The sequence below is a fragment of the Vidua chalybeata genome, chromosome 13, assembly GCF_026979565.1.
Source record: "Vidua chalybeata isolate OUT-0048 chromosome 13, bVidCha1 merged haplotype, whole genome shotgun sequence".
Lineage (NCBI taxonomy): Eukaryota > Metazoa > Chordata > Aves > Passeriformes > Viduidae > Vidua > Vidua chalybeata.
Genome location: NC_071542.1, coordinates 3,580,595 through 3,601,569, shown reverse-complemented (window position 1 = coordinate 3,601,569; position 20,975 = coordinate 3,580,595). Strand labels below are relative to the sequence as shown.

The following is a 20,975-nucleotide window of genomic DNA, read 5'->3' as shown; positions in this document are numbered from 1 at the left end:
CTGTGGCCCTTGGGGACACCGCTGTGCAGGGAGGTGTTGACAGGAACCTCCAAGGAGCTGATGGTGCTCAAATTTCCCTTCTAGAGCTGCCGAGCAGAACAGTGACCTTCCCATGTGGGGCACGGGTGGAGCTCCGCTTCCTCTGGCTCTTCTCCAACGTGATGTTCGTGTGTGCCAAGCCACAGCCGCCCCTGGCCCACATCACTGACCCCCAGCTCCTGCTCCGCCAGCTCGCCGTGAGTGCTCTGCCTGTCCCCTTCCTGGGCTGCTTTCCCCAGGTCACAGGTGGGGAGGGTGGCTGGGCTGAGTCCTGAAGGCTGGGAACTGCTGGTCCCAGGTGAAAAAGGATCCCCTCCTCTGCATACATACACCTTTTGAGGCTCCTTCCACATCTCAGTGGATTCACTGCCTTGCTCCTTGTGCATCACAAAAAAAAATTGGCAGCAGTTTGATGCCTTTAATGAGTTATCCTTCAGATTGATTTCTGTCCTGCCTGATTAAATTATTGCATTTAATCTGATTGAGGCCAAGAGCTATTCTGTTTTCTGTGTTAGCAAGTAGGTCTGGCTTTTTGACTTCTTTAGCCTGCTGTGCTAATATATCTTAATGCAACAATATATTCCTTCCCAGTTGAGCTGTACCAGCTTCCTTGAACCCTTTCTCAAGCCTTTTCTCCCAGACCACGTGCCCAGTGTGGGCTTTACTGAAGGTCTCCATGCCACTTGTACAGATTTAATTTGCTGCTCCTTTCTGTAACTATCTCCCTTGTTTTCTGTAGTCCTCCTCCCGAAGCATAGCTCATTTGTGGTGGATTTTTTGGCTGTTGTTTCTCGTGGAGGGACATTGCTCCTCTCAGCACATTGGGGTCACTGATGCAGCGTGGTGTATCCAGGAGGTTTGGAGCCTGATCCTGCCCATTCCTAAGCTGCAGCATCGTTTCCCCTTGTGAGCATCATGCATGAAAATCGTGTCTGTGTGTGTGAGCATGTATTTGTGTGCTTTGCCCCACATCAGTTACTGGGGGGAAGGAGGACCCAGCTGCCTGCTCCTGCCTCTGGAGCTGTCTCAAGAGGGATCAGGGGGACAAAAAGGGACACCAGTACAGCCAGATCCCTCTTCTTGTCCTAGTGCATGGTGGAGCTGGCTGACACTGAGCTCCAGTGCTGTCTGCAGAGGCAGCAGCATGTCCTTCCATGACTGTCACCTGCCCCACCTCAGACATCACAGCAGCCACCACACCCCTGTGGGATCCCTGAGATGCCCACGGGGGCACTGGACTCCCTCTAGGATCCTGCCAGCACTTTTGGGGGATGCTGAGGGCTGCTCAGGGCCCCCCTAAACCCCACGTGTGTGGCTGAGCTGCAGGAGCTGGAGGCTGAAGGCCAACAACACCAAGCTGAATGTGAGGTTGTAAGCCCTGGGGAATGATCCCAGAGAGCTGTTTCATTGAGGAAGTGGGGAGCGTAGGAAATGGGAGTTTTCCTACCATTTGCCATGTTCTGGTTATCAAGGGGACTTAAATGGGCTTGCTGTGGGTTTGCCAGGAACAATTACGATGGAATTTTCTAGCATTGATCCATTTTCTTTAGTTGTCCCATATTCCCTCCCATCCCGTGTCTTGCCTGACTTCTATTTTTACCTGACAAACACTGTCTTTGGAGAGAGAGGCTACTCTAGCATATGATCCAAGACATTCCCATTTTTTTTTTCTCTATACTGTTTAAATCCTTACTTTTTAAAAATCTTTATGTTGGATCTCCTTGTTTTCCAGATACTTGATCTGGAGCTGTTTGACATAATGGCCTTGCCAGTCAACCTTCCCCCAATTTATTTAGAATATCCCTATTTCTGGGCCAGCTAAAACCTGGCCTTGCCAATTCCTGGACGCCATCTTCATTAAAAAGCACATCCCACCATGGGGAAGGGTTTATAAATAACTATGAATTGTCTAAAAGAATTAATTTAGAAAATATTTTTCCATTTTCTCCTACACAGCCAGAAATGATAAAGGAGAATATAGTAAGGAATTAGTTTGTGGAACAGGAGGCTGTGGAGGATGGGAATTTAGCAGACTGCAGATACTTGTGGATAATGAGTGGCTGTCAGCTGAATCTCATGTGTCAGGGCTTTAATTGATCCCTTGAGATCACAGAGTCGTGGATGTTTGGGTTTGGAGGGGATCTCTGCAGATCTTCCACTCCAGCCCTCCTGCTAAAGCAGACACACCAGGTTGCTCCTTGCCAGGGTGAATGTCTTGAAGGTCACTAGTCTGGAGAGCCATGTGTGTGTGGGACACAGCCTGGAGAGCTGGTGGGTTCTCAAGGATCCTGATGAACAGGGAGTCAAGCAAAGGCATCAGGAGGTCTGCATGGATTTGCTGGGGGCTCCTAACTGAGCTCACACATGAAAAGGTGTGCAAGAGGTGGAAGCAGGGGCAGGTAATGTAGGAGGACCATAGAGATGTTGTTCAAGCTTGTAGAAATGGGGCTCAGAAAGCCAAAGCCCACGTGGAGCTGGATCTAGGGACAGCAAGAAGGACTTCTACAAGTATCTCAGGACTCCCAGAACCCTGAAACTGAGGAGAAGGTCTGGAGCAAGGGAGACACTTGGAGGAGGAGCAGGACCAGGTCAGGGAGCGCTGGACCAACTGGACATTCACAAACACCCAGGACCTGATGGGTGCACCCATGAGTGCTGAGGGAGCTGGAGATGAGACTGCAACCACACTCTCCATCTCCTCATGGTCTTCCTGAGTCCTGGAAAAAAGCCAGTGTCACTCCTGCCTTCCAGGAGGGCAAGAATGAAGATTTGGGAAGCTCCAGGAGGGTCAACCGCACTGTGATCTCTGGGAAAGTGACAGAGCCAATAACCCCCAAACACAGAAAGGACAAGGAGGTGACTGGGAGCAGTTACAATAGATTGCAAAGGACCTCCATGCCTGACTATCTGATGCTTTGTGCATCAAAGTGACGAGCTCAGAGGGCAAGGCAAGGGCAGTGGGTATTATCTTCCATCTATGTCCAGTACTGGCTCCTCAGCATAAGAGAGACATGGACATTCTGGAGAGACTCTGGCAAAGGGTCATGGAGATGATGAAGTGGTTGAAGCACCTCCCCTGTAAGGAAAAGCTGAGAGAGCTGGGGCTGTTCATCCTGTGGAAGGACAGGCTCAGGAAGAACTCATCCAGGTCTACAAGTACCTGCAGGGAGAGTGGAAAGAGGAAGGAGCCAGGTTCTTCCCAGTAGTGCCCAGTGCCAGGACTGAAGGCCACCTAAAACTAAGAGAAAACTCTCCTTCTTGGAGGGTGATTGAGTATGTTTGGGCTTTTTGGAAAATCAGGGCTGTGGGATTGTTTTTTTATTTTCACTGATATGCTTATTAAATACACAGATCCCATAACACCAAGTGTCTCTGCAATGTGCTACAAAGCAGATTTTTGAAGGATTTGCATAACTGAAGGTACAATTTGAGGCCAAGGCTGTTATTCAGCAGATCCAAGTTCCTGCCTGTGAGCAAGAATAAAAGGTAGTGTCAGCATGGCATGGGCAGTGAGTGGAGAACCAGTTCTGGTCAGAGCCCAAATCAGATGAGGCAACAAAAACAGGGTACAAAGCCGTGGCAAGGTTGCAAACTAGAGCTCTGAGATTTCTGTGAGATCCTGTCTGGCTCTCCTGGCTGTTGCTGGAACAGTGGGTCCAGTTTCAGGTCCGTGATTCATGGAAAAAAAGTGTGCCAACTAAAACACGGACAAATTAATGAAATGAAGGAGCAAGGCAATTGTAGTTTAGGCAAGAAAAGCAAAAATGTTAATTTTATGGGGCCTTGAAATCTACAAAAAGTTGTTTCCAACACGGAAGTAAGTCATGGTTTGTATTGCAGGGAGGAAGTTCTGAAGTGGAGATGACATTCTCCCTAATCTCTAATCTAACCCTACCCCTGCAGTGGGAAGCCATTCCCCTCTTATCCTGTCACTCCAGGCTCTCTTGCACAGAGATAAATGGTGTTTCCTCAGCCTTCAGTGACCTCCAGTGACCTCCTGTTCCACCAGCCTTGCATACAGGGGTGATCATGATGCCTGCAGATCCCAGCCAGCATTTGGAATCCAATGCTTTTGGATTTATACTCTCCTGGCCAGAACCAAATTGCTTTGGCTGCTTGCAGGCAGCAGTTCAGGGAAGGCCAGGAAGAGCTCCCAGGGCTTCTCCCACTTCTACTTCCCTAAAACAGCCTCCTTCACCAGCATGCCCAGTGCAACTTCTCCTCCTAAGGATCACACTGGGATGGTTGCCAGAGCTAGCTGGCAGAGGGAAGCCTTCTGGAAGGGGCTGGTAGAATGTGGTCTGTCACCCATTCTGGAGGGCTCAAATCCAAGGCAAGAAGGACTTGGTCACAGCTCCAAGGCTGCCAGAACTTCAGGAGCACTTGGACAATGCTCTCAGGCACAGGGTGGAATTGTTGGGGTGTCTGTGCAGGGCCAGGAGTTGAACTCAATGACCCTTGTGGGTTCCTTCTAACTCAGGATATTCCATGATCTGTGATTTCATAAGGCCTTTATTCCCTTGTCTCTTCCTGGGGTGTTATTAGTGGCTCCACGATTCAATTGGTACTGAAGAGGATCTCATAGACACAGTGCTGTTTTGGTTAAATTTGAGTAACTTGGTAAGAATTGGCAGTTCTGTAGATGGTAGCACAGCTCAGAGCTTCCAGCTGTGCCTTTGGAAAGCTTGCTTCCTCCATGATATACTGCTGGCTCTACTGTGGTTGTGATACCAGCTGGTGCTGCTTCGTGCTCTGCTGCAAATCCCACTGTACCCCATTTTTCACAGTAAGATGTACTCAGGTGTAGGTACACAGTTTGTGGTAATTGGGAGTGGGGCTGCAGGTCATCCCCAATGGGTACAGCTGTGAAAAGCAGGTGAGCAGTAGTGACAGCAATGAGCCATGGAGTGCCCAGGTGCACTGACCAACCACCAAAGGGAACAGGGGGCACACAGGTGCAATGCATCAACATGAGGAATATAAAAGGTTGGGCTAAAGAACAAGCAGGGCAGATGTTTGCAGCCTTCTGAGGTGGTATGGTGTTACTCTGTATGGGGTGAAGCTTTCTGAAATGGTGTGGTGGTACTCTGTGTGTCATGACCATCTCAACTGTGACATATGCTGAGACACTCAGGGTCTTCTCATTGATATGTACAAGGCCAGTGTGTAAAACATCTGCATTCCTGTTGCTTTCTGTAGTACTTCCATTAGGATATACAGCATTTCCACCAGACAATATGTTAATCAAAGCCCTGAGCACATATTTGATGGGTAGTTGTGCCTCAATGCTTCATGCTGATGCTGAAATTTCCTTGCATTTCCTCTTGTTTTCCTGACCTAGGAGACAGATGATGTGACCATCCAGAGAGAGAGTTGTCTGGACCACGTGGAGACTCTGCTGGCCTCTGTGTACAAGCGGGAGGAGCTGGACTGTGTCTTCCAGCTCTGTGCACTGCAGAAAATTCAGGTAGTGAGTAGCCAGGTGCAAATTTCCCCAGCTCTGCACTCTCACAGAACTGGTGTCCCCATCTGCATGGCTGGAGCTGGATATGCCTCTCTGACCACATGTCAGTGTCACATCCAGACCGAAGAGGAGCTTGTTGATCTTCAAGGACAAAAGCTGCCCTCTTTTAGAGAATCACAGATTGGTTTGGGTTAGGGGAGACCTTAAAACTCATCTCATTCCACCCCCTGCCATGGGCAGGGACACCTCCCACTAGACCAGGTTGCTGCAAGCTCTGTCCAACTTGGTCTGGGACACTTCCAGGGATGGGGCAACCTGTGCCAGGGCCTGACCAGCCTCACAGGGGAGAATTGCTTCCCAATATCTGATCTAACTCTGCCCTCTGGCAGTGGGAAACCATTCCCCCTTGTCTTGTCACTCCAGGCACTTGACTCGGGTTCCTCTCCAGCTCTCTTGGAGCCCCTTTAGGCACTGGAAGGGGCTCTAAAGTCATCTTGGGTCCTTCTCTTTTCCAGGCTGGACACACCCAGCTCTCCCAGCACGTTTCCATAGGAGAGCACTGATCTTTTACCTCACCTTTTCCACCTGAGCAAAATCTTTCTGATTTACAATCAGGCTGCAGATCCCAACTGTGGATGCTCTTTGCTTTTATGTTTTCTCCTCTGCCTGACTTTCCTATCAAAGCTGACCCACAGCAGCCTCTGCTGAGAGCAGAGAGGCATCACCAGTCATGGATTCTATTTTTTCCTGCTGCCTGCCCAGGAGGCTGCTCTTTGCCCCATTAACCATGTGGAGGTCAGACCTGCCCAGTTATTTCAGGTGGAGGAATGTCTCACTAGGCTGTGTGCTTGCCTGAGAGATGAGTTCGTGGGCTGGCCAGGATCTCCAGTCATCAGAGTAACACTGCCAAGCCTGATCCAAGCTGTGCCTCTTTGGCACACTTCAAAGCACCCTCAAACTATTTAAAGACCATGAGAGAAGCAGAATCGTTTGTCCCCTGGCTTGTTTGTCGTCAAACAGTAGTATGCACCTTGTTCATTCTTGGATTTTTATTCCTCCCCTAACACACAGCCAGTGGATCTTACAGCAAGTGCTGCTCTCAAGCTGCTGCCTGGATCTGCCTACAGCAAGTTCTGCTTGCTCTGTACGTGATGTGCTTCAGCATATGGCTGTGCTTTCAGGTCTTGATTGTTCCTGGAGCTCTTTTCTGAACCTTTCCCTGTTGTTCTGCATTGCTTTTAAGTGCAGACAGGAGACCTGGACCAGGCATTGCCTGCCAAAATTTTCTTGTTTTCGTTATACATCTCTCTGCTCTTCACAGGTGTTTCAGGCACAGTGCTGTGTTGGGGGTCTGTTTTCAGGGGTTTGACTGCCATGAATGTGGTTATTCTCTTATTTCTTCATCTTTTATAAAACTCTAAAATAGTTCTAGTCTGTGAGTAGATCCCTATGGAGCACTGCTGGTTAAAGCTGTTGGCTTTTACAGTGTGAGGTGTGTTTTAGTTCATAGAATCCCAGAATGGTTTGGGCTGGAAGGGACCTTAAAGCTCATCTCCTTCCACCCCCTGCCATGGGTAGGGACATCTTCCACTAGATCAGGGTGCTCCAAGCTGACCTTGCACGCTGCAAGTGGTTCATGCTTTCCTCTCCCACATGCATTGGTCTTGGCCATGGTGCAGCTCCTGCTGCCCTGTGTCCACATCCCTGGGGTGGGTGCTCTCAGTGGCAGTTCGCTGATGGAGCTGATGAGATCCCACATGGCCGGATTTCAGGAGAGATCCTGAAATCCAAAATCCATGGCTGAGACCTGCAGGCATAGTGAGCTGTATGAGTATGTACAGCCCATTTTCTCTGGCAGTAGTGTTGCTCCATTGTGCCACAGCATGGGGCTGTGAGCCTGCACAGCAGCCGGCCAAGGCTCCTTCCTGGCGGCAGCAGTGGGAAAGCTCTGCTTCCAATCAAATTCTCCCATTCACTCTGTGTTCTTTGTTCTCCCCTTCCAGACAGATGTGGTCCTGCAGTTGGATTTGCATTACACCCAGGCAGGCACAAAACAGAGGACTTCTGAAAGCCTGCAAACGACCCTCCAGAAATCCCTGCTGAGGCAGTTTTTCAGCCAGAGGAACGACTCCCAGCGAGCTCCTGCCCGCACAGGCAGCGTGTGCCCGCAAGATGCGTTGGGGCTGAGCACTGACCCCAAGGGCCAGGGGTTCCTGAGCACGGGCTCTGGCCGCAGCTTGCCCAGCAGCAGCGCCTGCAACTTCAGCAGTGAGCCTGAGGAGAACGATGAGAGCGACCTGGGTGAGCTCTGCTTGGCGCTGCCTTGGGCTGGCCTGGGGCAGGACAGGCCCTGAGCCTCAGCCTGGGGAGCTGCTCTTTTAATTGAGGCCTCAATTTGAGTGCTAAATCTGTCAGAATCCCATCAGCTGCTTCCCAGCCTTGGCATCGCCCTGTCTGAATGAGGCCAAGGCTGGTTTTTTGGAAAGGTTTCTCATACCTGCACTCTGTGGTGTGCAGGGCCTCAGTTCCCACTGGGAATATTCCCTGTCTCATGGGAGCACTGGGATCAGCAAGGAGTCATTGTGGTGTCTGGCAGGGGACACAGCCACCCGCCAGTCATAACACTGCCAGACAAAAATGGTGTTGCTGCAAGGCAAGGGCACAGGCTGATGTTTTCTGCCTGAAAACAAATGTTGCTGCATTGAGTGTGATGAGAAGGCCACAAACACTACCGACCCCTCTGGCTCAAATCCCAGCCGTGACTGCTGGATCTCCCCAACCTGTGCAAGGGACACGGGGCTGCACCGAGGGAACCAGGTGAAACAGTGTGGGGGCCCAGTGTGGTTTCCTTGCCATGCCTGTGTCAAAGCAGCTGTTAAGTTATGCATTTATATATTTCTGAAGCATGTATTTATAACCGGGGAGGGGAGGCAGTAGCTTGCGAGGAAAAGGAAGGTCAGATGTTCCATCCAGTGTGTGTTTACATTGGAGGCTGGTGTTGCACTGGACCAGGAACAGTGTCCAGGCAGGTGCACTGACACCTGCCCCTTCCAGCGTGGTACAGGGGCATTAAAGGGTGTTCAGCCCTCTGCAGTTCCGAGTTCTTCTCAGGTGCAGAATATCCTACAGGAGAGAGGGAATGTACCAGGATTGAGAAAGGAGAACCTCAGGAAAGTTATTATTAGTGTAAATTGTTTTGTCTGTGTGCTGTGGGTAACCCCAAGCACTATGTGGAGAAACAGCTGTCCAGGGAGAGCCAGAGGTGAGCAGGGCCCAAAGGACAGCCTGGGTGGGCACAGGCCCCTCCCTGATTGCTTCCCTAATAGATGTTTGATAAAGGTGATTGCTCAGTAAAGACCAGTGACCCTAGGGAAGTGCGGGGTCTCCATCTTTGGAGGAAGGTTCACTTCGGACTGCAGAAGCTGCCAATGACCTGATCCAAGCTGGCTCAGGGCTGGACCAGAGACCACTGGAGATCCCTGCTGGCTGCTGTGGTTCTGTGGAAGAAAGATGTTGGAGGGCAGAACTTCTTGAGAGGTCAAGGGCAGCAGGGTGGGAAGAATGCCTGAGCTCTGTCTTGCTTTAGAAGAGGGTTGGAGGCAGAACTTTCTCAGTTTTCCTCTCCTTCTTCAGTGAAGATACATCCCTGTCAGTGGTGTCAGTTGCAGCATAGAAAAATCTGAAATGTTACTTCCAGATAAACCATTCTACAAGTGCTGGAAACATGTCCAAAGAGAACAGAGGAGGTTTTTATTCTTCTCACAGTGAGTAGAGCCAAGGGAAAGAAGAGGGGCCCCAGCTGGCTGCAGACTAGAAAGTCTCCTAGAAAAAAAATTCTAAAGCTCAAAAAAATAAAAAATTCAGAGGATGTAGTTTAAATAAGATGGGCTGATAGAGAAGCTAAGCCAAAAAAGAATACACTAATTTCAGGATGAACCAAAGATCAACTCAACACCAGCAGCCACTGGGGACAGGTGAGTGGGAATGGCTCTGCAGGCATGTGGGAGAAGCTGGGGCTCTTGTTGCCTCTGAGGATTATTCACACCCTCCTGTGCTGTTGAGGCACTGAGGCACGGCTTTTTCCTGGGTCGCATTATCATGCCAAGTGTCATCTAATGTGAATGTTTATCTCATTCAAAGCAAGGCTGTTTATTTTTTCTGAATAAAACACTATTGGGTGTTTTTAATGCACAAAGTTTCACGTGGCTCTGAGTTAACTGTGTTTGTTTTCCCTCTATTTGCCAGGGTGTAACTTAATATTGATCTGCTGGGGTTTCATGCTTCCAGCCTGAGCCTCTGGGTGAGCATTGTTTCTTTTTTTAGGTAACTAAAAATACTGAAGTTTGGATTTACAAGGTGGATCAAGTGACTAGATAGGATGAAATTATGTCAGGTGAAATGTGTAGATAAAAAAAAGTCCTCATTTGTTGTGATTTGTCCATCTGCTTTGTAAGTGTGGCTCTTGGGTGGCTTAGGTGGTCTCCTGTCTTGGTGCCAACTACAGCACTTGTCCCTGTCGTCAGTTCTGCTCCTCCAAGGAGACCCTGCAGCCAAGCCCAGGGGAACCACCACATTCCCATGGTGGTTCATTTCCTTCAGATAATGGTTTGTCATGTCTGGGTGCTTGCTGAATTGCGAAGGTGGACTTTGTGTCCTGGGCCTCAGCTGGAGTCATTGTAGGAGGGGATGGAACTATGGATCCTTCATCCCCACCTCTACATGTGAAATCCAAACTCCCTCATGGTGGTTAAACTGTTTAGTGCCAGTGAATTTTCCTGGAAATCTGTGTTTCCATCTCCCAGCATCCAGGACAGACAAGGCATCCCAAGACTACCGCGTGTCCCTTAGCCACATCCTTTCTGATCTGCACTTTGGGCTCCACAGTCCTTGGGGCCAGCTGGAAGGGTGGGAAGGGAGGAGGGCTCAGGCACCAGCAGAAAAGGCAGGATCAACACATCAGCTCCAGTTTACATTCCCTTTCTGCCTCCTTTCCTTCCACAGCCTTTGCCCTCCACTTCCTCTTTTTCTGGCCAGTCTGTGCCCAGAGGCTGCAAACAGGACTTAGAGGCATTTTTGTAGGTAATACAGGTGCTTTCCTTCACCCAAGTCTTTAAAAAGCACCAAGTGAACTGAAGCTTTAAAACAATATATGATGAAAATAGCAGCACCTAAATATTCAATAATTTTATTTTTAGATAGATCCCCTTCTTTTCCTCTCTGCTGGGGCAGATGTGTTGAAGGGAAGGACCTTGGACAACAGTCTGATGTGTTCTTTTGCTACAGAATTAATTTGGGATGCAGTTCCTGACAAAACAAGGCAAGTGTACCCAAAAGGCAGTGAAAATCAGAGAAATCAGGGAATCTTGGAAATGCCTTTTCAGTCTGTTACTGGAAAGTCCTGGGCCCAAGTGCAGTCAAGAGGTTGCACTGGCAGATCGTGCACTGGCAGTTCCATCCCAGCCTGGCACTCTTCTGTTGGCAGCAGATTCCTGAAGTTTGTTTTCAGTTGGCATTTTTGTGATCAAAGGAAGGAAAAGGTGGATTTGTCTCATAGCAGCCACACTCCAGTCTCAACCAAAGACAGAAAGAAACACAAGACAGGTCATTCATTTCAGGAAGTGTTTCTGGGGGAAAAAAAATTCAGTATGGGGCAATATTGAATAATTTCATTTACCAGCTCACTTAACGCTTTCCATCTTTTTGGAACAAATCCTTCTCCCTTGCAGATGCAAATCTGAATTTACTCTTCAGAAACTGGTAGTTTCTCCTTATTTTCTGCAATAGGAGGTTTTCCACGATGTATAGAACCTGCCAGATCATTTCCTACTCCTCATAAGGGCAGAGTGCATGGTGCTGTTGATGGAATATGCTTGCAGTGTAATAAAACATGTAGAGGGACACACAGGGAAATTCCAATATTCAACAACATGGTTTTGGTGTTCTTTACCTAGTTTTTGGAAGTAGCTTCTCATACAGGCAGGACAGATACTGAAGGCATCCAGGAGCCATTCACTCCCAGGGAAGGAAGGAGCTTCCCAAAGGACAGGTTATCCTGCTCTCTAGAAGTTAATGCTGCCTTTCACATGGACAAGGAGTGAAGAGGATGATCTTGTGAACTGATAGGATATGGGAATCACCTGTTTTCTGAAATGCTGAGGCTTGCTTTCATTAGCTGAGGATCACTTCTGGAACACCGGGTACTGGAAGTCAAGTTCCTCTGAGCACAACAGGGACCATGCCCAAGGCAGAAATGGGAGAGCCAGGCTCAGTTCTAGTGAGGAGGAAATCACTAAACCCAGGTGCTGTTCACACAGCCAGTGTGTCACAGACAGCCTTTATCCATCATGTTTTGCACATGGCATGGAGACATCCACAGCTCTGTTCTCCTCTCCCAATGCTGACAACTGTCCTGCTTCCAACAGAATGTTGGATTATATCCCTCCCAACTAACACTGTGGTTGTGCTACCAGGATGTGCCCAGAAGAATGTTCTGTTCTGAGTGATTCTGAACACCAAACTGGGAGTTTCAATACTGTTTCAGTGAAATATGCCTGCTCCCTGTCCAAAAAGCAAACAAGGACATTGGTTCAGCTTAGCTGGATTCAAAACTTAGAAAACAAAACTCATGGCAGGGCAAGAAAATAAGAAAAAAGTGGTAAAACATTTGAAAATGTCAGATCGTTCAGATTCAGTTCTTCCAGGCCTCCCCATCAGGTGGATGGTTCAGGAGAGAAACCAGGAGCACAGTTTGAAACAAAAGGGGTGAGTGAAGCCATCCACTGTCAAGCTAATAAACCCAAGATGACTCATAAGGAGATTCACACTGCTGACCTTCATCCAGGCACCTCTGCAGAGACCTGGGGCACCCCTTGGGAAAGCAGGAGCAGGTTTGGTGTCACAGTGAAGCTTGCAGACCACGATTTTCTTAATGGTGAGAAATATTGATAGCACAGACTTTTCATGTTGTCCCAGAGTTCTGTCCTCTATCACAGATTATTTAAATGACTGGTTTGCCATTGTTACTAATCTCTTGAAATTAGGTCTGTAACATCATGTGGCAGCGAAGAGAAAAACACATCAAAAAAAAAGGAGGCTCCTTGAAGCACTTGAAACTGCTTCTTATCTTCACAGTTTGCATAACCTTTCACATAACAAGCAACAATTTCAAATATATTGGTCATATCACCCCCTCAAAGAGATAGAAGACATGCTTTGAAATTACAGACCAGATTTTATGTGCAGGAGAAGAACTGACATGGTGTCACGCAGTGAGGAAGAGCTAATGTCTCTTTGATAAATCTGTCTTCCCTGAGTTGGATTTTCTTGCCACAGTGTCAGGAATAGTTGACGAGACAGACGTGTTATTAAATGGTAAAAATAAACAGATGGAAGAGAAAAGTGAGAGATTTCAGCTATGACTTTCCAGAATGTTTCAGCAAAGAGTAACCTTCTCATTTCCATTCCCTACCAGAGATGAAAAATAGGCAATGCTTACTCAAGGACTGCATGGCTGGAAAAATGGGGTGCCTGGTCCCTGGTCCCCACTTGCCCTCAGGGCAGGTGAGATGGGACAACTTGGGGTCCCAGAGAGGGGTGCTCCTCCTGACCTGTTGCTCCTCCAGATTCAAAGTCACCCTTGTGGAGAGCATTGGTGCCTGACCACGTGAGCACTGCCTGCCTTGGGTCCTCCTGGAAACTGGAACCTATTTTTGAGACCAAACCCCTGAATCTTCTGTCTTCTCTCACTCGCCCTTCCTCCCTCCTCCACAGAAGGGGCATCTCACTCCTTCCCTCTGTGGAGGATGCAGCAGTTTGGTCAAGGCTGTGTTCCCCACAAGGGAAAGGACAGAGGACAGGCAGGCTGAAGATACAGTCACTGCAAAAGATCCTCACTCCAAGACAGACATCGAGGGGCTGGAATGTGTCCAGAGCTGTCCAGCTGAGGGAGCTGGGGGGCTCAACCCAGAGGAAAGGAGGCTCCGAGGGGACCTTCTTGGGCTCCATAAATCCTGGACAAGAGGATGCAGCCAGGTGGGGGTTGAGCACTGCTCTCATGGAACAAGGGATAGGATGAGAGGAAACTGACTTAAGTTGTACCAGGGGAAGTTTAGATTGGATTTTGGGGAAAAGTTCTTCACAGAAAAAGTGGTCAGTCATTAGTACAGGTTGTCCATGGGCAGTGGTGGCGTCACCATCCCTGGAAGTGTTCAAAAAAACATGTGGATGTGGCACTTGGGGATGTGGTTTAGTGGTGAACCTGGCAGCTGAACTCAATGATCTTGGAGGGCTTCTCCAACCTTAATAATTCCATAATCCTATGATTCCATAAGATGTTTCATCCCCTGGGAATGTGGTGGTAGAGCACCAGCTCCTGCAAATGTGACTCCGAAATAGGGTCAAGTGGCAATGTTGTAAGTGTGGGGGAGCTGACCTTGGCATTTGGGATCCTCACCACAGCAGGGCACAACACAAAATCCACTTTTCTGAAGAGCTGATGGTCAAGGGATGTTCTTCCCAGACCTGGCTCGTGCCCAGGCCACTGGGCATTGCTGGAAGAACAGAGGGTGGCTTCTGTTGTGTCAATGCAGCCACCTCTTGGCCTGCCTGCTTTAATCTTCTGTGTCACTTAATATAAATTATAAAATATTAAATCAGAGAAATACCTCTAACCTTTCTGGATGATAAGAAAAGATACCGTTCAACCTCCTAAAATGCCTTGTGTTCTCTGGGAAATGCTAATGGGATTACATAAAGGTTATTTCAGCCTCCTTTGAAGTCTAGAGACGTGGCAAAACAATCATGATGCCCTTTGCTTATGCCTTTTTGATGACTGCTTTTACCTTCAGATATTTGATACTTCTGTATTTTTTCAGGTGATCCTCTGGGAAGTCCTTGGACTGCTTTTTTGTGGAAACTTCCCGAGCAGGAGAGCTCTGGGGTGTTGGAGCACTCTGGGAGTCTGGCAAGGGTTTGATGTGCATGCTTTGATGCCCTTGTGTATTTTGCAGTGTGAGGGTCAGGAGCAGCATCCACGGGTCCACTGCTCCTGTGCTGTGTCTGTGCAGCAGTGCTTGCACCAGTGAGCACCAGTGCACCCCTGGACACTGCTCATGTCCTTCCCTTGAGGGTCCTGCCTGTGAGCTTCTGCCAGGCTGCACAGGGAGGAGCTTAGTGTGTGGCACAGCCCATTTGCAGCCTCCAGTCCAGAGAGACCTTTGCTACACCTTGCCGGAGTGAATTTCTGGGTAAAAAACAGTTCATGATCCAAAGAAAGCTACAGAAATAATGTTCCACTCACTCTGTCCTCTGGGAAGGACCTCCCAAGCCCATGATTTCTTCTCATTTTTTTGTTGCTACTGGTCTTTTCCCCAGGTTTTGATTTTTGTTAGACCTTGTGTCCGAAACAGCTCCAATGTTGTGCAGGGAGCTTGTGGTGACCTGATAACCTCCCTGCCTTCCAGAGCAAAGCAGAGCACCAATGTAGCATGAGGCAGCCTGTCATCATTCCTTACAAGGGAAACATCAGCAAAGAATTGGTTCTCAGCAGGGAACTCCACCCATGGTCCATCTAACTGGGCCTTGAAGACTTCCAGGGGTGGGGCAGCCACAACTTCTCTGGGCAACCTGTGCCAGGGTCTCACCACTCTCACAAGGAAAAATCCTTCTAAGCATAGTTTTATTGTGTTAATACGTCAAGTAATTGGAGAGGAAGAAGAAATTGTTCCTGGAGAGCAGAGGGCAGGTTAGCTGAGACAGCAGGTTTACATCTTTCGCAGCTGCTGGGGAAAGAGAATGTGGCTATCACTGCCTGTGGAATACAAAAGCATTTAGTCAAGAGCAGAGGCAGAGACGGTGGTGCATCCCTTGTGTTTGGTGGAGATACAAATGGCACCTTGCATTACTGAAAGCTATAATTCTCTTTTTTGAGGTTATTTTGCAGGTGTCCCTGGAGGGTCATGCCTGGGAGGTCAGAGGCAGTGCAGAACAGCTCCTCTGGGAGGACCATGTTCTCTTGCCCATGGGGCTTTTTCATGCACGTTGGCTGTGCAAATTCAACAGCTGTTGAGTTTCTCACATCCTTTTAAAAACATTTCTCTGGCATCTGTGTTAATTAGGGAAAATCTGCAATTTGATCACTAACACACCATTTCCAGTTTGGGGATAGTCTTTCTGAGTGCACTGCTGGCATAATGAAGCCCCTGGAGCCCCTCCTGGGCCTGCTGAGAGCTGCTGCAGCCTCGTGGGTGCCCACTGCACAGACCGTCACACTGGCATCGCTGCTGGGCTCCCCCTGAAACTGCCTGCCCCCAGTCACCCTCTCGTGCAAGGCACAGAGTCACCGTGGCCCCACTGTGGTGGCCGAAAACACAAGAAGCAGAATTACCCTCAGCTGTAACCATGGACCAGGCTCCAGCTCCACTGTGGGCAGGGAGAAGCCACAGCCTATACTTGAATTTCAGTGAATCACAATCACAGACTGGTTTGGGTTGGAAGGTTGCTCATCTTGTCCCACTTCCTGCCACGGACAGAGACACCTTCACTATCCCAGGTTGCTCCAAGCTCTGTCCAGCCTGGCCTTGGACACTTCCAGGGCTGGGGCAACCTGTGCCAGGGCCTTAATTCTTGATACACACACTTCTTCAGCTCTTTTGTGCCCTTGAATGAAGCATCTGTGCTTGTGAAATGGTAATGTAATGTCAAAGTTAATCACTTTGCATCAAAAGTGAGATCACACCTGGAGGGTCCAGCCTTTGCACTGGTTTGGGACACTTCTACCAAGGATGTAATGGAGAACACCAAAAAACATGCTGAAAATTGCAGTCAGTCTGGGAGGGAAAATGGAAGGATTTTGGGCAGAAGAGAAGATTTATTGAAAGCATAAGATCAATCCTTCTAAGTGGTCTGCATGCTTGTGTCTGTCAGGGTCTGGAGTTCCTTGGGTCATGGATGCCTTTCACTCTGTTGTGGTTGAACACTGGCCAAATGCCAGGCACCCACAAAAGTCGTTCTCTTATCTTCTCTTGTTACAGAGAGTTGGGCAGATGAGAGGGAAAAGAATTTAACAAAGGGCTCATGAGTTAAGGACTTGGGGAAAAAACACTCTAAGGGCAAAACAGGTTCAAATTTAAAAGTATAAAGTAAATTTATTATTAGCAATCAGAGGAGGATAATGAGAAATAAAATAAGCTTTTGAAACATCTTTTTCTCCCCCAGCCCCTCCCTCTTTCCCAATAACAGCACAGGGAGACAAAGCATGGGAGTTTTGGTCAGTTTGTCACTTGAGATCTTTTGTTTGTTCAGGGACAGGAGTCTTGTCCCTGCTCTGCCGTGGGGTCCCTCCCATGGACAAACAGCATTCCCAAAACTCTTGTGGCATGGGTCACTCATCCAAGGGGTGCACTCCTCTAAGGCTAGGCTGCTCTAGTCTGGGAGCAAGGGCCCTCTCTCTCTCCTTCTCTCTCTGAAAGCAGAGGCCTTCTCTCTTTTTTGGGTTTCCCACTAGATCACAGCTTTCTCTGGCATCCACCCACTCTGGTATGAGCACTTTTCCCATGGGCTGCAAGTGGCTCTGTGCATCCCCTGTGGACTTTGTGCATTATGTGGGGACAGTTTATTTTAACACAGTCTTTACCACAGCCTGCAGAGGATTCTCAGCTCTAACGCCTGGAGCACCTCTTCCCCCTCCTTTTTTCCACTGACCTTGGTGCCACCATGTTGTTTTCCCTCACATGTTCTCACTTCCTCTTCTTCTCTGACTAGAAGAAAAACTGTTGCTTGTAGGTACCATTGCCAACAAATGTCACCAATTTAAAGATTCTTGCAGGATTTCACAGTGTTGAAAGGTCGATCTTGTCTAGGTTCCGTGCTGGGGAGTCACTCACCATGTTTTTGCTGCCAAAACAGCAGCAAAAACTGCTGCTGTCACGGGACCCTGAGACAAATTAAGTCCCTATTTAATGCTCATCCATTGCCATGATTTGGCATCAGCCCAGTCAGCCCAGCTCAGCTCCTCCTGTAGGACATTCAGAAACACATCACCACCCTCCAGCACGTCAGCAAACTCCAGTGGCTTCCTTCAGGCCATTTCAGTGGTGGGAACAAAAAGACTGTCCCAGACACACATGGTCCCTGTGTCATGGGCAGAAGTGCAGAAGCTCCTTCTGATGTCCTTGTGTGATGAATATCCTTCTTGGGGAATGTGACATACAGCAGTAGGACCAGAGGAAATGGCCTTAAGTTGCACCAGGGGAGGTTTAGGTTGGATATTGGGAGAGGTTTCTTCACTGGATATTCTCTGACAGGGAAAGATGCTCCAGGAGATGACATAAGCTACCTCCCAAAGAGGCCAATTCCTTTATTACCTGTTTCCTTCCTACCTCAACCTACTTACCTACCTGAAGGTTATAATTTTATCCTGTATACCTCATTGTAATTTTATTCTTTGGCTTCATCAATGCTTTAACAAGCCCTACTTAGCCCTTTCATAGGAAGAGGTTTTATGATCCACAATGCAATGAGGCTGCTTATTCATTCCTGGCTCCTCTCCACTATTTTCCCTCACAGGAAATGCTGCTGATTCCCGGTAGGCTGCAATGAGAATGCTGAGTGCATTTCTCTGCTACACTGGCATGAGTCAATACGAGTTCAACCTTTGGGAAATTGTTTCTTGAAGGCCAGAGACATTTGTTTGTCCTACAGTTAAACATCTTTTGCTGACACATCAGAGCCACCACAGCCCATTACTCAGTGTCCTGAGTGACAGCCCAGCTTAACTGAGGCCCCATGGATGCCTAACAGGATAAAAAAGGACATGGAATGCTGTAATGTCCACAGTTAATGGGGTCAAAGGAGGCCCACAATGGAAAACTTCATTTTCAGATGACTTTTGACTGTGCCATTACAGTGCTTTCTCACCATCATCTGTCATGTTTTAAAGCATAAAAAGGATTTTCTTCTTAACAAATCTTACAATTGGTTTTTTTTTTTTTCATTCCTGAAAAGCCCATTTGTCATACCCCCTTATAGTTTCCTATCTTTTTTCCTTTCTCTCAAAGCTTGGTTTGAACAAAAAGTATTCACAACCCTGCACTTCTTATGATAAGAAGTGTGCACTGATGGGGGTTGGAGCAACCTGGTCTAGTGGAAGGTGTCCCTGCCTGTCACAGCAGGTGGAGCAAAATGAGCTTTAAGGTCCTTCCAACCCAAATCATTCTGGGATTCTATGACTTTCTATCTTTTAGGAAATTGATATTGCATCTAATACTGCCTCTCAGGAGCTGCAGCCCCACAACATGTGGCTGACAGCTGTGACCTCTTCAGGGGAGTAATTCCTGTTGATTAATTACAGCCAGTGCTCCAGAAAGTCTTTCACAGGGGCATGGAACTGTGTCCGGTGTGGTACCAGTATGGGCTGCCCCACTGGGCAGAGGATGCAGAACTAAAGGTGAACAAGGGCCAAAGGCAAGGCAGGAATGAGAGGCAACACAGGAGGGAGACAAGATGCAGAAGGCACAGGAAATGCAGGAGGAAGAGGAGGTGCAGGTGAAATAAGTAGAGGCACAGGTGATGCAGGAGGCACAGGACATGTAGGAGGCTGAAGCTGCACTGACTTGTCTTTATCCCCCTGCAGTAGATATGGGGGGCTCTGCCCTCATGTGTGAAACAATGCAAGACACAAAGTTGAAGCCAAGACATTTGTGTCAACGAAATTGAAACCAGATTGAAAATTTAGCAGTTTTCCCAAGATGCTGGTCTTTCCCTTGACTGAGAACTTGGTGGAAGGATTACCCAGGGAGTGAGAGCAGCAAAGTGCCCTGGAGCACACCCTGATTTCCTCAGGGGTCATGCATTGGGATACCACGCAGGTGGATCCCAGCTCCTGATCCAAATGCATTAGTATGACATTAATGTGGCAGGGTAGAAGTCAGACACAGAGGATTTTTTAGCCTCACCTGTGGGATTCCTAGAAACTTGAAGGTTTGGAGAGCAAGAAGAAAAATCCTCTGGTTCCTAGTTATCCTCTTGTCCCTAGTTATGAAGAAAAGCCTCTGCCCCAGATTTGGAACAGTTTAAAATCCTGCTCCTCGGCACAGCTTGTGGGATAAAGCCTCAGAATGTGCTGCCCTGCCTGGGGCTGGACCCACCCCACTCTCACCCAGCTGCATATTAAATTGCTCAGATGCCTCACAGTCCCCCATGACCTTTTAACTACGCCACGGGGAGGATCAGCAGGGTTCCTTGTGAGCACCTGGGAAAGTTCCAGAGGTCATTTCAACAACCAGAAGCATGAAGAAGGGTATTTAAGTATGTAAGTGCCAGGGAAGAAGTGGCACGGGTTGGGGGGGGGGGGGGGGGAGGGAGGGTGGTGAGGGGAGGGGTCTGTGCACCAGGATCCTTCATTTCTGAGCTATTTTATCCTTACTGTAGTAGTGGAATTAGCTTCTGTACATTAGCCCCTTGTTTTGGGGCTATGTTGTCCTTAATCCTTGTTTAGCATCTGGAAACATATTCATATGTTCTCATAAATCCCTCTCCTAGCTCTGTGCAGTAATTTGAAGCAGAAGAATTTAATCTACTGACCTCTTCTTTCCTACCTTACCTTAAATCTGGTCATGTTGGCTGCCTGTTCCTCCTGTTGGGAAAAACATCCCATTCACCCCTCAGCTACACCTGTACCATGTACTGACCTTGTGCCAGCATCTACAGTCCCATCCCTCTTTTTGTGAGTGTGCAAAGCAATTTCTTGAGCTTTCTTGGGGAAGTTTTTCAAGATACAATGGCACTGATATTGCTTGGAGTGTGCTACTGGCAGTTTAAGACATAGAACCCTCATGGAATTATTTTTCCTGCAATGTTCTCAAGCTTTGTTTAAACTTTTTACCAAAGTTCGGGAGAGTTTCCAGGAGCAATGTGGGTTGTGGCTTGATGCTGCTGGTCCCTCTACCCCACCAGCTCTCCCTCCAGCTGGATCCCACCTGGGAGTCAAGTACCTCAGTCTTTGTTTTTACCCACACAACCACTTGTCAGACTATGAGCTGAACTTGAATCCTGGGGGCAGTTCTGGGCCCCTCAGGACAATATGTTGAGGGGCTGGAGCACATCCAGAGAAGGAAATGGAGCTGGGGAAGGGGCTGGAGCACCAAGAGCAGCTGAGGGAGCTGGGGGGACTCAGAATTGGAGAAAAAGAGGCTCAGGAGGGACCTTCTGGCTCTGCACAACTCCCTGACAGGAGGGGGCAGCCAGATGGGGCTTGGGCTCTGCTCCCAGGATGACAAGAGGAAATGGCTTCGAGTTGTATTAGGGAAGGTTTAGGTTGGATATTAAGGAAACTTTCTTCACTGAAAGGGTGTTCAGGCACTGACCCAGCTGTCCAGGGCAGTGGTGGAGTCCCCACCCCTGGAAGGATTTAAAACACAAGTGGATGTGGCACCTGGGGACATGGTTTAGTGGTGAACATGGCAGTGCTGCATTA

General features: G+C 48.4%; 1 protein-coding gene across 5 annotated transcripts in view; it reads left to right on the top strand.

Annotated features, from left to right (window-relative positions):
• Positions 1-19,810, top strand: part of LOC128794845 (mucosa-associated lymphoid tissue lymphoma translocation protein 1 homolog) — a 33,922-nt gene extending 14,112 nt beyond the window's left edge. For 2 of the 5 annotated variants that reach the window (XM_053955075.1, XM_053955072.1), the window contains 3 exons: positions 85-236; positions 5,381-5,506; positions 7,507-9,708. In XM_053955075.1, coding sequence (XP_053811050.1) covers positions 85-236; positions 5,381-5,506; positions 7,507-7,857 — 629 coding nt within the window. In that variant the 3' untranslated portion in view covers positions 7,858-9,708. Of the gene's footprint in view, positions 1-84; positions 237-778; positions 946-5,380; positions 5,507-7,506; positions 9,709-9,748; positions 9,877-18,067 lie in introns of those variants that run through there. The other 3 variants (XM_053955074.1, XM_053955073.1, XM_053955076.1) reach the window with 3 other exon arrangements.
• Positions 19,811-20,975: the final 1,165 nt, after the last annotated feature.